Source organism: Vulpes vulpes, chromosome 7 (genome assembly GCF_048418805.1).
Source record: "Vulpes vulpes isolate BD-2025 chromosome 7, VulVul3, whole genome shotgun sequence".
In the NCBI taxonomy this organism is placed as follows: Eukaryota; Metazoa; Chordata; class Mammalia; order Carnivora; family Canidae; genus Vulpes; species Vulpes vulpes.
The window spans coordinates 103696714-103711901 of NC_132786.1; the positions used below are offsets into that span (position 1 = coordinate 103696714).

At 40.7% G+C, this 15188-nt stretch overlaps 1 protein-coding gene and 1 pseudogene across 1 annotated transcript in view; one reads left to right on the forward strand and one right to left on the reverse strand.

The window, feature by feature from the left end:
* Positions 1-4735, reverse strand: part of SPMIP4 (sperm microtubule inner protein 4) — a 35773-nt gene extending 31038 nt beyond the window's left edge. The window contains exon 1 of the mRNA XM_025993114.2: positions 4598-4735. Coding sequence (XP_025848899.2) covers positions 4598-4731 — 134 coding nt within the window. The 5' untranslated portion in view covers positions 4732-4735. The remainder of the gene's footprint in view (positions 1-4597) is intronic.
* The window catches only part of LOC112915709 (ubiquitin-conjugating enzyme E2 variant 1 pseudogene), a 51215-nt pseudogene extending 40020 nt beyond the window's left edge, over positions 1-11195 (forward strand).
* The last annotated feature ends 3993 nt before the right edge of the window (positions 11196-15188 follow it).

A 15188-nucleotide genomic window follows, 5' to 3' on the forward strand; every position in this document is an offset into this window, starting at 1 on the left:
TGCAGTGGGGAGCCAATTAGAAACATGGGAGAGGAGTGCAGAGAGAGGGGTGGTATGGACTGTGGAACATCTTAGTACCAACAGAGCACTTGGTTTAATGTAATCCTCCTGTAAATATCTGCTGAATGGAATAAAGAACTAACACTGTCTTATAAACGGAATGCTTTATCATAGGAAGTCACTAATTAGGAGTTGGCAAACTATGGCTCATAGGCCAAATCCAACCTGTTGCCTGTCTTTGTAAGAAAAATTCTATTGGAATATAACCACAGTCATTCATTATGTATTATCTATTGTCTATGGCTGCTTTTTGCTGTGCAATAGTAGAGTTGAGTAGTTTGACAGAGACCAGCCTAACATACAGTTGACTCTTGAATGAGTGGGAGTTAGGGGTGCCAACCCCTCATGCGGGTGAAAATCAGCATACAACTCTGGACTCACCCAAAACTTAACTATTAATTGCCTACTGTTGACCAGAAGCCTTACAGATAACATAAATAGTTGATTATACTATTTTGTAATAGTGTACACACATGTGAACACAGATATTTTGTATGTTATGTGTATCATATACTGTATTCTTACAATAAAGTGAGCTAAAGAAAATGCATTTATATTACTGTACTGTATTTGTAAACACAAATCTACATGTAAGTGAATCCATGCAGTTCAAACCTGTGTTGTTCAATGGTCAACTGCATTTACTATCTGGCCCTTTATAGAAGTTTACCAAGCTCTGCACTTGCTAGTCAAGGACAATCTGGGTGACCATTGATTTAGGGTGCTGTAGAAGGGATGGCAGTATTCAGCTCTTAGACCTCTGAGGTCTTCACCAGCTTTATGGCGATGATCAGTAGACATGGTATGAAGGGCACGACAAGTGAAAAATACTTAAACACATTTGATTTATGACAAGCTAAGCTTTAATATCTACGTTTTAAAAAGTTATATTTAAATTAGATGAGTCAATTTCTCAACATCTGACCTCCATATATTACATTGTCCTAGGAAGATGAGCCAGTAGATAATGTTAATCAATCATTTGGGTTGGCATCCATCTAAAGCTAGTAAGTTGCAGGAAACCATTTAAAATAAAAGGCAAAAGCATAAAGAAGTCCTATTTCTCCTTTATTTTAGTGTCTCCTGTACCTCCCCCCTTAGCTTTAATACTAATAGCATCTTATAAAGGGAATGAATTGAAATAAATATTGAAGTTTTAGAATTAAATGACTTGAAAGGTTAAATAATGCAGGTCTCCATAACAAAGGAAATAACAAATTGTTAGTACTGCAATTTCTAGCCATACAAAATTATTGTTACTTGTTTTTGTGATAGTTTTCCTATAGATGAACAAGCATCTTGCTCTGGAGTCACTATGGAACATTACATTCTACTTGGGGGGCTGAATTTAGCCAGTAATTATTGGAAGGCATGATTAAAGAAAAGCTCTGAACAAATATATTCTCATTTTTAGTTGGCAGAGGACTTGTAATAAAAAGAAATTCAAGAATCTGAAAGCAATGGAATGAATCCAGAAACCAAATGGGAATGTTTGATGAAATCTTAAGCAATTCTTAGGGCACTTCCTTAATTGATGTTTGTTTGCTTAATAAGCTAGAGAACTTGCTAGAGGTAAGGAGATGTCAACTGAATGGAAAACAGAGATAGACATCTGTCATGATTTTGAATAGCCGTGCCAGCCATTCTTAAAATTTCAATGGAAGAAATACAAAAGAATACCACTTATTAATATTTTTAAAGAAGATCAAGTCAGAGTATATATAATAGTGACTACTATAATTGCTCCAAAATACACCAGTGAAGAAAGAAACTACAGTAAAAAGAATAACTGCCCTTTGGCCAATGGGTGAAAGCCAGAACTATAATCCTGGTTTTGTTACTGTTTTCAATGCTTTCTGCTGGTCCAGTGGTTCTCAAAGTAAGCTGAAAACCTGAAAGTCCAGATTTCCTGGACCCACCTCAGACCTTATGAGCCAGAATATCTCCAGATAGAGGCTAGGAATCTCTATTTTTAGAAAGCTGCTCATGTGGTTCTGATGTGTCCTGTCTGCACACCTGTGCTGGGTAACAGTGGAGCTAGACTGCCTATTCTGAAAAGAAAGAGGTATGCTGATGTGAGGAAGTTATTTTGCATTGCAGTTAAAATGGCCTTCAGAATACCTATGATATTTTAAAAAGGCATCTCCATAAGTACGGCCAAGTTTAAGAAAAGTACATTGTTCTGTTACCAAAATGGAAAATTTGTTTTCTTTATGGATGTCCATGACTTCTAAATTATTTAGAGCTAATATACACTAGGATTCACATTCATCCTTACCACTATGAAGAGCAACCCCTAAAGGCCAGGAGCTTTTTGTCTTGTTTTTGCTTCTTAAAATACCTTGAGGCTTGAATTGGGAGCTACAGACTGACCTTGCTCTGAAGGTGAGCCTCAGTACACACAGAGTAGGGGTACCAGTGTTACCCTGATGACCACTTTTCAGAGCAGTTCAGAAGAAAAAGAGAACTTCTATTTTTGTAAGCTGCCCAGCTGCTTTTTAAAAGGGAGTTAAAAGGAGGGGTTGTGAGAGTGCATGATCATCCTGGCTTTCCCTTTTGGGGACTAGGATAGGAAAAAATTCGCATGTAATAAAAGGGAAAGCAAGTTTTAGTTATTAGGAATCAGGAACATGGCTGAACCTGCCTTTTGCTTGAAGTAGTACCTTATTGTAATTTATAGGTAACTGAACATGTGTTTAATTTTATAATTAGTTAATAAAATAATAAAATATTTTCTCAAAGATGCTTCTCTTAAATTTCATGCCATTTAAAAGGGTTTAGAGCCAATTATTAACCAACCAACCATAGGACTATTTAGGTAGGAGAGATAAAAATTTCAGTGAAAAGCCTTACATAGTGCTTTTGAGAGGATAGCAAATCTAATCAGAGAGAACGGCCTTAAATTCCTACTCAGATCCCTTTCGGCCAAATATAAAATCTTACAATGCTTTTGAACCAGGGACAGTTGCCTATCCCCAGATCAGGCATGGTCTGCTAAGAGTTCCCTTTGACTCAGGTAGGAATTTAAGTACTCAAGTAGACTACTTTAAGTAGTCAGTTTTGGGAATCAGGTAACAGAAGAGCATGTGCAGCATGGGCTGACTCAGAAATGTCCTCTTTCGCACAAATATGCAAATATTCCTTTCATTAAGGGAAAATATCAGTTTACAAAAAATATGTTAAATATGATCTTTATATTTTCAAAAATGGGGAAGACACATGTCGAGATGTTAACGGTGGTTATTCTGGATAAAGGAAGTACAGAGGTTTTCTTCCTTGTCGTTTAATTTCATGCTTTTTCTTCTGTTACAAAAATGGAAAATTTGTTTTCTTTATGGATGTCCGTGACTTCTAAATTATTTATAGGGAACATGTATTAATTTTATAATTATGGGAAAACAATTTTCTTCTTTTTTCATATAAAGAGTATGTTTACAAACCGGATTAGATCCATGGAAGTCTGATCAAGATATTTGTGAAAGCCTACATTTAAGAAAGTGTGAAGTCTGCAGAGAACCACTGTTTAGTCTGAAAAGAGAACTCTTACAAAGCCAAAGGATCTTCAAACTCTTGTTGAAGGGCTGCTGTCATGGAGGTGATAGATTATTCTTATTCTGCATGACTTTGGAGAGAAGAACTATAATCAGCAGGTAGAAATTAGGAAGAGGAAAAAATGTTCTCAGTAGAAAGAAAACTACCTAACAATCAGTAGCATTCAAAATTGGGATGGATTGCCTGTGTGGTAGTGACACCCCCATTTTGGAAGTGTAAACTGAGTCTGGGTGGCTTCCTTAGTGATTTCTTAAAGAAGGAACTCTTAAACAAGAGGTTTGGCCATGTGAAATGATTAACAAAACAACCACATGGGCTATTTTTTCACTGTCCAAGTGTTTTGAGATAAATTTTTTGCTTCAAAATTATTCATGGAAGCTAGCACTAAGATCTTGGAAAATTACTTGCTTGTATCCGTTACTTCATATGTAAAATGGGGATAATAATAGTATTATCTCACAGGGTTGTTGTGAGGATTAAAAGAATTGCTACATTCAAAGCATTTGGTTCAGGGCCCACTCACAGTAATCACTCAGTATCTGTTAGGTGCAGTTTTAATAATAATTTGTAATTAATGTGTTACAGGAAATTTGGTAAAGCAAAAATTTAGATAGCAACTATGAACAACAGATTCCAGGAGTGTTTTTGAACAGATGGTGTTAGGGGACGATAGAGAACCACTCTGCTACTCTTTATAAAATAAAAAGTCTGACTGAAACAGATGAATTTTCAAATGATGGAAGTGATCATTTTGGAGTTCTGGAATGTAGTCGATGAAACTGATGTCTGCCTTGTAAAGATACACACCCACTTACTTTTGATCAAGTTCCTAACATATGTGGACAGTTTACAGGTAAGTTAATTGTCATGTTATGCCATCCCTCTGATGTGATAAACGGAAGAGCCCCGTTTTTCCCACATATAAAAATAAAGGAATACATTAAAGCCCCTTTTAATGATTTATGTTCTCTAGTGTTTGTTTTACCTGTCCTCTGAGGCAGTTGGGCGAGCGGCTGTTTGTAGCGGGGTGTGCAATTCATTAGAGTAGAAGGTGTTGGACAGTAGGTCAGCCCCTTCAAGCTCTCTGCAACAATAGGGCCTGCCGTGAATGACCTCCATGGTTCTTTATATTAAGAAGGCACAGGCTGGAAGAGAAAAGGAGGCACCCTTGGTTCAGTAGTCCACTTGCCTTGATCACTATCACAATGACCCTCCCTCAGGGAAGGCGGGAAACATCCTTTATGCTGCTAAATTTGTTCAACTCAACACTGCATAGAAATCACTTCCTTCCTCACCTAGAGGCTGTCTGTGGACCCTCAGATGATCACATCAGTAATAAGCAGCAACTTAAATTCTATGGAAATGAGCTTCAACCGAAAGAAATCCACAAAGCAGAAGATGATGTTCCTAAGTACAACCTAAACACCAGGTGGAGGACATTTAGGTTCACGTCCATAAAAGGCCACTCACTACTGCATGGACATCGACTGAAATTAGATTTTTGCCCTAAATTTTACCATAACTATTAAAGTTCTGCTGATTCCCACCCCCTCCCCCCAACTCGCTCCCTACTCCATCCAACAGAATCGGCAGCTGTGCTTCTCAAGGTGTCGGGACCCGGAATGGGAGAAGCCTTTTGCAGAGAGGTGGAGAAGCGGGGCCTAGCCCCAGGGGGATCCCAGAGGGCTGAGAACCCCCCCCCCCCCCGCCCTCGGGCTTGGAGGGGGGAGCCAAGGAGGCGCCCCGGTGGGGCCCGCGAGCCCCGGGCCATCAGCGCGCGTCCTGCCAAGCGGTGACCCCGGGCTTCGGCCGCACCTGGACATTGGCCTGGGAGCGGCCCGGGACCGCGTCTCCCCTGCGCTCCCCAGAGCTGGTGGCCTCTGCGGGGGCCTCTGCGGGGGATCCCGCGGTCGTCCGCCCCTGCGGCCCGGGGAGCAGGCGAGCGGGGGCAGGTGCGGGGGAGTGAGCGGGGCGCCGCGGGCCGGCAGGGGTGGGGTTGGGGCGCCTGTGACGGCAGCCGTGACCGTGGCGCCAGGTAACGCATTTCTGGCGGGGGAGGGGGCGGCCCCGGGAGCCCTCGGCCGCAGCGACCCGGGGTCCTCGAACCGCCCGAGGTGCGCCCCCTGCTCTAGGGCTTTCCCCTCGTCCGGCCGGGCGCCGGGCCGGGATGGGGGCCAGCGGAGACCCTGGTGGCCGTCCTCCCCGCTCGCCACCCCCCCCCCCCCCCCGCCGGCGCGGGCCAGGTGCGGCCGCACCCGGGGCGGCCTCGGAGGATGCTGCGCGCGCTGCGCCCGGGATGCGCCCCGGGAGACCCTGGGTGCTTCCTCCCCTGGGCGGGTGCGGACCCGCGACCCGACAGGTGGGCCACGGACGCCCTCGCGCTTCGCAGCCCCGAGGACCCCGCCCCACCTGGATGACCTCAGGTTACCCGCACTCCTACTGCCCGCCTCGCCCCTTTCCCCCAGGAGCAAATGCGAACCCCGTTTCTGCACCTGCAGGGCCACAGTTTCGGGGGCGACTGAGAACTCGGCTCCCCAGAAGGATGGGGGTGTGGGGAGCTCAGGTTTTGGGCGAGGCTAGAACTGAGCCTGCAAGAGCATGGAAGGTTATGGGGCTAAGAGGGATTACCACCCTTGAGATGGGAGGTGTGACAGTGTCCTCATTCTCTGACTTGTTTGGTTTTTCACAACTTTTAAGTCAGCTGACCAGTGGGTATTTATTTTGTGCTTGTGCCTTCTAGGTGAATATTAGCCGACATGAGGGAAAGAAAGGTGCATTGGAGTAGGCAAGGTAGTAGTTTTGTATTCTTGGATCAGCTTCTTAGTCCCTGCACCTGTCCCATGACTCCACTAAATTTGCAAGAGTAAATACTGCTGGAGACAGAGCTGTGAATTAGCCTTTATCTTTCACCCCTTTATATATCCCCCCCCCCCAAAAAAAACCTTGTGGAGGTCCATCCTTTTTTTTTTTTTGCCTTTTTGTTGCTCTAGGGTTTTCAGGATTTCCCTTTAAATTCCTTCTCATTAAATTCCCTATCAGCTCAGCCTATTTCCTGTGCCCAGCCTTGCAGTAAATTCCATATTCCGCCTTTCTCTTGTGCTTGACCTTTGTCCCTCTTCCTTATGGTTTGATTCTTCCTGGGAAGTAATGAGCATAATAGATTTACTCAGGCATATCTGCTGAACCTGCATCACTAGCCATGTGCTTATATGTACATGGACGGTTGGGATACCAGGGAAGTTAGGGCAACAGTGGGTCAATTGGCCGGGATATGTGGTGATCATCTCCAGGTTCTAGTGGGCTTGAAATTTTATTTTCTGTCAAATGGAAGTAAAGGGTAGGAGAATATAATTACTTATTTTTAACTTTGCTATTCCCAAATAAAATTTATAGGCAAGAAAAAGATTCATTGTCAGATCTTTGTAAAGCAAGTGTTTTCTTTGGAAATCCTTTCCTATCTGGAAGGTTTTTGAGGATGTCAGGACTGGGTGTACTTGACCATGTCCCTTATTCTAGGCTTTCTTGACTTAGCTCACACTGCCTCAACCATCAGGTAATATATATATGTGACCTCAACAACACAAACTAGACACTTACCTAGAGGTGCTCAAACTAAATTTGAGATTCCTTAAGGTATGTCAGTACCACCAGTGGAGTCACTAAGGTCTGATAACCTACGTTTTGACATGTTAATCTCTCCTTCATCACCTCATTTACCTTAATATATTCTTTGAGTCACCAGTAATCTTTCCAGCAGGGAAAATGAAATTTGGGAATGAAAAAAAATATGCATAGAATATTGTATCTGAGTTGACAGTAATTTCAAACACTAAAGATAGACCTTTAACCTTCAAGGAAATAATATACAGGAAGTATATGATCATGTCAACTATCAGTTATAATCTATAACCTTTATTTTAAATGTTATAGAGATTTTTAACTAAATGGTATTTGATAATGAACCAAATATGGTTTTGAGGAATCTGGTACTTCTTGACAGATAGGAGTATTTAAAAAAACTATGCCCCCTCAGTTTTGAAATAATTGACATATAATATCGTATAAGTTTAAGGTGTACAACATAATGACTTCATATATGTGTATATTAGGAAGTGATTATCACAGTAATTTTAGTTGTTTAGCATCTATCACCACATATAGTTTTACAAAAAAGACTTTTTTCCCTTGTGATGAAATCTTTTAGGATTTGCTCTCCTAGCAACTTCAGATGTACCATACAGCATTAACTAGTTATCCTGTTGTGCATTACACACTAGTACTTATTTATTTCATAACTGAAAATTTGTAATTCTTGACCACTTTCACTTGATTCTCTTATTTCTTACCTCCTGCCCATGGCTGCTACAAATCTAATCTCTTTTTCTATGAGTTTTGTTTTTTTGTTTTTTTTGGATTCCACATATAAATGAGATCTTACAGTATTTATCTTTCTCTGTCTTATTTTACTTAACGTAATGCCCTCAAGATGCATACATATCATCATGAATGCGAGATGTCTTTCTTTTTTATGACTGAATAGTTTTCCTGTGTGTATGCATGTGCCACATTTTCTTTATCAAGTAATCTGTATATGGACACTTAAGTTGTTTCCATGTCTTGGTTATTACAAGTAATGCTGCAATGAACACAGGGGTACAGATATATTTTTGATATAATGATTTCATGAGTATATTTTATTTTATTTAAAAAAATTTTTAAAGATTCTATTTATTTATTTGTTCATGAGAGACAGAGAGAGAGAAAGAGAGAGGCAGAGACACAGGCAGAGGAAGAAGCAGGCTCCATGCAGGAAGCCCGATGCGGGACTCCATCCCAGGACTCCAGGATCATGCCCTGCCCTGAGCCAATGGCAGGTGCTAAACCGCTGAGCCACCTAGGGATCCCCTCATGAGTATTTTTTAAATGGAAAAAATTTGACTCCTGTTCCTTTCCTAGAAGATGGGTCGGGAAGTCTCTTTCAGTGGCTGTAAAATATTAGGTAAAAAAAATCACAATTTTTTTCTGTGACAAAAAATTGGAATCACTCACTGATTCCAATGTATATATCCTACTTATTAGGATGACAATTAAAAATACATCTTTCACTGGCTTTAAAATTAAAGTGATTGCAATTGAATTTAGTGATGCTTTAATTAATAGTAAATTGAGTTTTTTGCCTTGAGTAGCTAAGGAACTATATAGTCATTGAAATGACATAGATGCAGACATTTATAAAATGTGCTTATTTAGTAAATAATCCCTAGTTGGCTGGAATGTGTCAGGGATTGTCCCAGGGCCTGTGGTCTCTTGGGGATATGGAACCAGGAACCAGTTAAAATCCAAGGTGGTAGGTGGAGTATTGAGAGGCAAATACTCTTGTGCTTCCAGCCCTAAGAATTATGGAAATGAGGACTGTAGTAATGCTGTATGTTTTTTTTTCCTAGCCTAGTGGAGCTAGGTTCCAAAGATGACCCCCCAGTTAACCACAGCTCCTGCTATTAATGCTCATGTGTACTTCCCACATATCTGTATGGGTTGGTCCGTGACTCATGTTGACCACTTGAATGCAGTGAAAATGGTGCCATAACAATTCTAGACCCAGTCATTAAGAGGGCTAGCAGCTTCCTATTTATCCTTCTTGAGACATTTGCTTTTGGGAACCCTGAACCACCATGAAGTAGGCCTGACTACCTTACTGGAGGGACCCTGTGAAAAGATTACATGAAGAGGGAGACCCTGTTGTCATAATGTCCCTGTTATCTGAAGAGATGACTCCAACCCCACCCGTTATCTGACTGCATCCACATGAGAGGCCCCAGATGAGACAGACCAGCAGAAGAACTGCCCACATGATCTCAGTCAATGTACAGAGTCATAGGGCAATAAAACAGTTGTCTTTAAAACCACCAAGTCCTAGGATGGCTTATAATTACATAACAAACACTTGTTATGTAATGTTGTACATATTATGTAGTTTGCTTTTTTTCTTAGCTTTCTAAATATTAGAATGTTTTAATATTTTAATGTTAATTAGGGTGTTTGTTGGCGGTTGACTTTACAATGTAGTATTTAGGGTGCAGAATATTTTAATGGCTTTGTAACTAAACGAGGAGAGGAAGTTAACATCATCCTGAAATAGACATGGTGATTATTAGGACCTTCTGGGGAGTGATAGGATATTCATTTGTATGAAAAATAATATCATTTTAGTTGGAAGCATGCTGTATTATTGTTGCATTGATGTTTAAATATGGGTAGCAATGTGTCTGCGGGTACTGAAGAGCCAAAGGAGTAGACCCTAGGCTAGTTCATGCCACATTAACATATAACCCCCAAATCTAAGTGGCCTAAAATCACAGTGGCTTGTTTCTCCTTGCGATCCCTAAACCAGTACTACAGGGGGCCTCTGTGCCTTGCCATTCAGGGCTTATGTTGATGGAGAACCCATTGTCTCATAACTCTGTCTTAGGCCTCAATATGGGGCCTAAGGTTTGCATCAGCAGAAGGGAGTGTAGATAATTAAGCACCAGCTCTTAACTATTTCTGCTCACAAGTGATTCACACCAGTTTCTAAACATTTCAGTGGCCGTCAGAAGTTACAGGGCATGGCCTGGGATATGTCATGTCCCTGTGTACTTAGAAAAAGAGGGACCTGGAAATGTTAGTGAGTTCTAGTAATGTCAGTCATAGTGTTCTTCTATTTTGCCTCCCTCCAAGTTTTTAGCTTCATCGTATCATTCTCTGCACTGCCATCTGGGAGATTTTTGTAAAATGCGAATCTGACATGTTTCTTACTTGAAGTCCACCGTGGATCCCTGTTATTCACACAATGAAGACTAACTTCTTAATCTGAAAAAGATTTTCATAATCTGATCTTTCTCAATCTTGCCCCACAGGCAGCCCACTCTTTGATTGTACTGAGCTACTTGAAATTTCTTGACTTAGCCTTTTTCTGGTCTCCATACGTTTCCACCTGCCATTCCCTTATATCATGTTTCATTCTTTTTTTATAAACTGTGTCTATGAGTCAGGGTTCATTAAGGAGCAGAAACCATACCCATTACTTGAGCAGGACAAATTTAATATATAAAGAACTATTAGCTAGTAGAAGCTGGTTCACTACTAAAAGAGGGAGATTTAAACTTCTTGGAAGATAGTGTGCCTATCATAGATACACACAGCCTTCAGATGGAGAAAAAAGTTGCCGGAGGTGTAGGTTGGCACTGTTCTTTAGAAATGGTCTGGTCTTGGAGGATGTGAGTTTGCCAGAACTGCTTGCCATTGCTGGAGGGTATGGCTGGATAAGGCTGCAGGTGGAGAGAGAGTGGTCTAATGGCACAGCTGGAACTCTTCTGTGCGGCTACTGGGCTCTGGTGGTTAGTAATAATAATAGAGGATCAGTACCTGAAATAGAAGTGTCTTACTGTTATCATTGCCTTGCAGGGTCATTCCAGTGCCCTCTCTTGATGAAGCTTGAGATTCTGCCCCCTGACAAAGGAGAAGCTTCCACTATCACAAAATGCAGGGCAAAGAAGAGTGAATCTACAATGGAGAACCAATAAATTGATAACTTGCACACCTTAGCAATGATAGTTTATTTAACATAGTGCCAGGCGCTATGATAGAATGTGTGTGTGTGTGTGTGTGTGTGTGTGTGTGTATAATTTTATTTTATTTTATTATTTATTTTTTTGGTGTACATCATTTTAAATCCCACAGCAGCCCTGTGGAGTAGATAGTATCCTTATTTGACATATATGAAAAATGATCCATGTTTGTCTGGACATCAAAGCTATGCTCCTCTCTGCTATCCTGATATTCCTTTATTCTCTGTGGAAAGTTAAATGTACCCTCTTGTCTTCCCCCTTAGTGCTTGTCCCTGTACTACAGCACTTATATTGCAGTACCTATTGGCTTAAATGTCTACCTCTCTCAGTAATATGAGTTCCTGAAAAGCAGGAATCATATTTTTCTATTCATTTTGGGTTCCCAATGCTATCTTTTTTACTTAGTACCTAAAAGGTACCTAAGTGCTCATGAAAATAATAATTGTTTTCGGTATTCTCTCCTTGAAACCAATGCCAGTGGGCTAAATAATTCTGGAAACACCTACATAGGTGCCAAGTAAGTCTGTTGAATTGGGTTGAATATTTGGCATTGGATTAAGCTAGTTGGTCTGGTTGAGTCTTGAGAATAGGGAAAGCCTTTTTTACTTTTTATTTTATACTTTGATTTATTTATTAATACTATAATGTGGTGGGAAACTGTCAATTCAAAATCTCTTTGATATGTCTTCATGCCTAGAAAAGCTTTGATTCCAAAAAAAAAAAAAAAAAAAAAAATCCACTTGGCCCATAGTATAATGGTATAATTTTACTTCACATTCATGGACAGGTTCTGATATTGGCCATTCCATTAAATTTCTTTTAGGTTCACATTCTCTCTCTGTCACTTTTTCGAGTAAGGAACTTTGGACTCATCCTTTGTATTATGTTATAGGTATTTAAAGAATGTTAGGTTTTGTTCTGGCAGGCAGTTAAATTACCAGCATATATGAGGCTTGTTTTTAGGCTTTCTTAGGGTGGGTCTGTTTCAACTTCCCTCCTGACTTTTTGCCTCTTTACAAAAGAGCCTTAGCTGAATGGCCAGAATGTTCACCAAAGTCCCTCCATTCTCACTAGGCCTAAACTCCAGTGTGTCCTCAGCACTGTTCAGTGTCCAGAATCCTTGTTCAGCTCTCATATTCCAGCAGCTACTCTAGTTATTCTGGATTTTGCTGTGTGTTTGAGGCCCTCCCTCATAGATCTGAGTCTAAGATTCATGAGCTTCCAGGACTTGATAACCTCTAATTTTTCCTCTGTTTCCTCAGCTTATTTTTATTTTTTTCTATTCTTGTTTTGCTCTTTCAGGCCTCTAACATCTGTGTGATCACTTTTCTGTAAGTCCCTCTGCTGCAATGCCTAGTTTGGTTTCCTTTTTCCTAACTATACATATTGTATCACATATAGAAAAGAAAAACTGTTGAATAACAAAGAAACAGAATGAGATCTAAAGCACCATAGCATTTGTTTAAATTAAACATAGAAAAAGTGACAATCAATATGGTGACATAGGTGACATTCTGAACTTCAGTTCCCCTATATAAGAAGACCAACCAGTGACTATCCATAGACAAGACACCACTGTGAAAATCACAGAAACCAGGGGTGAGGCTGAAGCGCCTCCATGTCCACAGAGATTGAGAAGAACCTCGTTAGGAGAGTAGGAGTGACTTCATCTGATTGTATTGCCCTTCTGGCTGGCTGTGCTAATGTCCTCTCAGGACCTATGGTTTCTCCAGCGGGGAAAAATATAGAGCCCAAGGTGGACATCCAGCCTCTGAGTATTGTGGGATGCTTCCCAGTAAGTCCTCTTGGGTCTCTCCTCACAGAGATCACTGGAGAATCTGTGAGGCTTAACCACTGGGTTTAAGATAGAGATGGGGAAGAGGGTGGGGCTTACAGCAAGCAAAGCTCAGAACTTGGCAAATCACATTCCTGTTTGCAGTGGTGCCTGAACAGGGAACTTGGCAGTTCTGCTTGATTTGGGTCCCTAGCCAACAGGCTTTACTGGCTATTGAGCCTATTCTATGTTGCCTCACCCTCCCAGTAGCGAAGCAAATTTGCATTCCCACCCAGTTGCTGAGTATAGCTTGCAATCCTGCCTGATCAGGAAATCCAGGAGCCACAGAGTCCATCCTATAGCCATTCACAGGCAGGGAGCCAAGTCAGCAGTTTTGCCCAACTATTTAGTATAATCTGGCCCAGTATAACTAGAGAGTATAAACAGTGAACCTAGGAAAGCATGGAGTCAAGCCTACATTATTGGCCAGCTGTGGAGCCCAGCCTACAGCCCAACCCTATTACTGAACCCAGTCCATGGCCTTGCCCAACAGGGAACCCAGTGACCCTGCCAGACCTCAGCATATACTATCTAGCCCCACCAAACTGCAGGATACAGCTGGGAGGCCCCTCTTGACCAGAGAGCATAGCCAGCAGCCTACCTAATCATGAAGCAGAGCCTGTAGTCTTGCCCAACTTCAGGGCCTGTTGCCTTGCCTGATCATAGGAACCAGTCTGAGGCCTGCCTAACCATGATGTTCTGCCCGCAGTCCTACTTGAGCGCAGAGTCCAGTCCAGTTGGAGAGCACAGTCTGAGATCCAATCTGACCAGGGGCAGTTGCAGAGCTCAGCCCATACCCTGCCCAGATATGGAGTCACTCACCATGGAACACAGCCTGTGACTTTGTCTGACCAGAGATGATTACAGAGCCTGGCTAGTGGCCACATTTGACTGTGAAGCACAGCCAATATCCCCACCCAATGAGAGAGTCCACCCAACAGCCCTGTTTGGCATGTAGCCCAGCCAGGAGGCCTACCCTGGTGCATCATTTACTTACAACTCTCATTTAAAAGTTCAAAAACAAATGTATTAAAAATAACCATAACTACAATAATATGTTATTGGATACATGATATAAAAATATGTACATTGTATCATCAATAACCTAAAATGTGAAAGTGGGAGAAATAAAAGTATAAAGTTTCTGTATGCTACCAAAATCAAGTTGCTATTAGCTTAAAATAGAATGTTGTAAATATATTTTGTGCAAGCCTCATGGCAACCACAAAAGAAAATCTGGATTAGATGCATAAAAGATCATGATAAAAGAGTCAAAGTATACTACCACAAAAAGTTATCATCAAGTAACAAAGGAAGATAGAAGAAGTAGGAACAATAATATCTACAAAGCATTCAGAAAAAAATGAACAAAATGACAATAGTAAGTCATCAAGAAGATATAACAATTATAAATATTTATGCAACTAATATCAGAGCCCCTAAATACATAAAGCAAATACTAATAGAACTAAAAGGAGAAATAAACAACAATGTAATAATAGCTGGGGACTTTAATACACCTCTCTCAGCAATGGTTATATCGTCCAGACAGAGAATCAATAAGGAAACAATGATTTGAACAATACTATAGACCAACTGGATCTAACAGATGTATAGAGAGCATCCCAACCAACATCAACAAAATACACATTTTTCTCAAGTGCACACAGGACATTTTCTAGAATGGATCATGTGTTCACAAAAGAGGTCTTTAAGAAGTTGAATCATTGAGTATCTTTTCTGATAATGATAGTATGAAACTAGAAATTAATAATAGAAGGAAAATTGGAAAATTCATAAGTGTGAAAATTACACAGTATACTTCTGAGCAATTAATGGGTCAAAGAAGAAATAAAAAAAAAGAGATAAATACCTTGAGGTAAGTGAAAATGAGAACACAGCATACAAAACGTAGGATATGCAGCAAAAGCAGTTCTAAGAGTTTATAGTGATAAATGCATCAAGAAAAAAGCAAGACCTCAAATGAACAACTTAACTAGTCCCCAAGGAATAAGAAAAAGAAGAACAAACTAAACCCAAAGTAATCAGGAGGATGGAAATAACAAAGATTAGAACAGAAATAAACCAGAGAATAGAAAAACAATAGAAAAGATTAACAGAACTAAGAGCTGGTT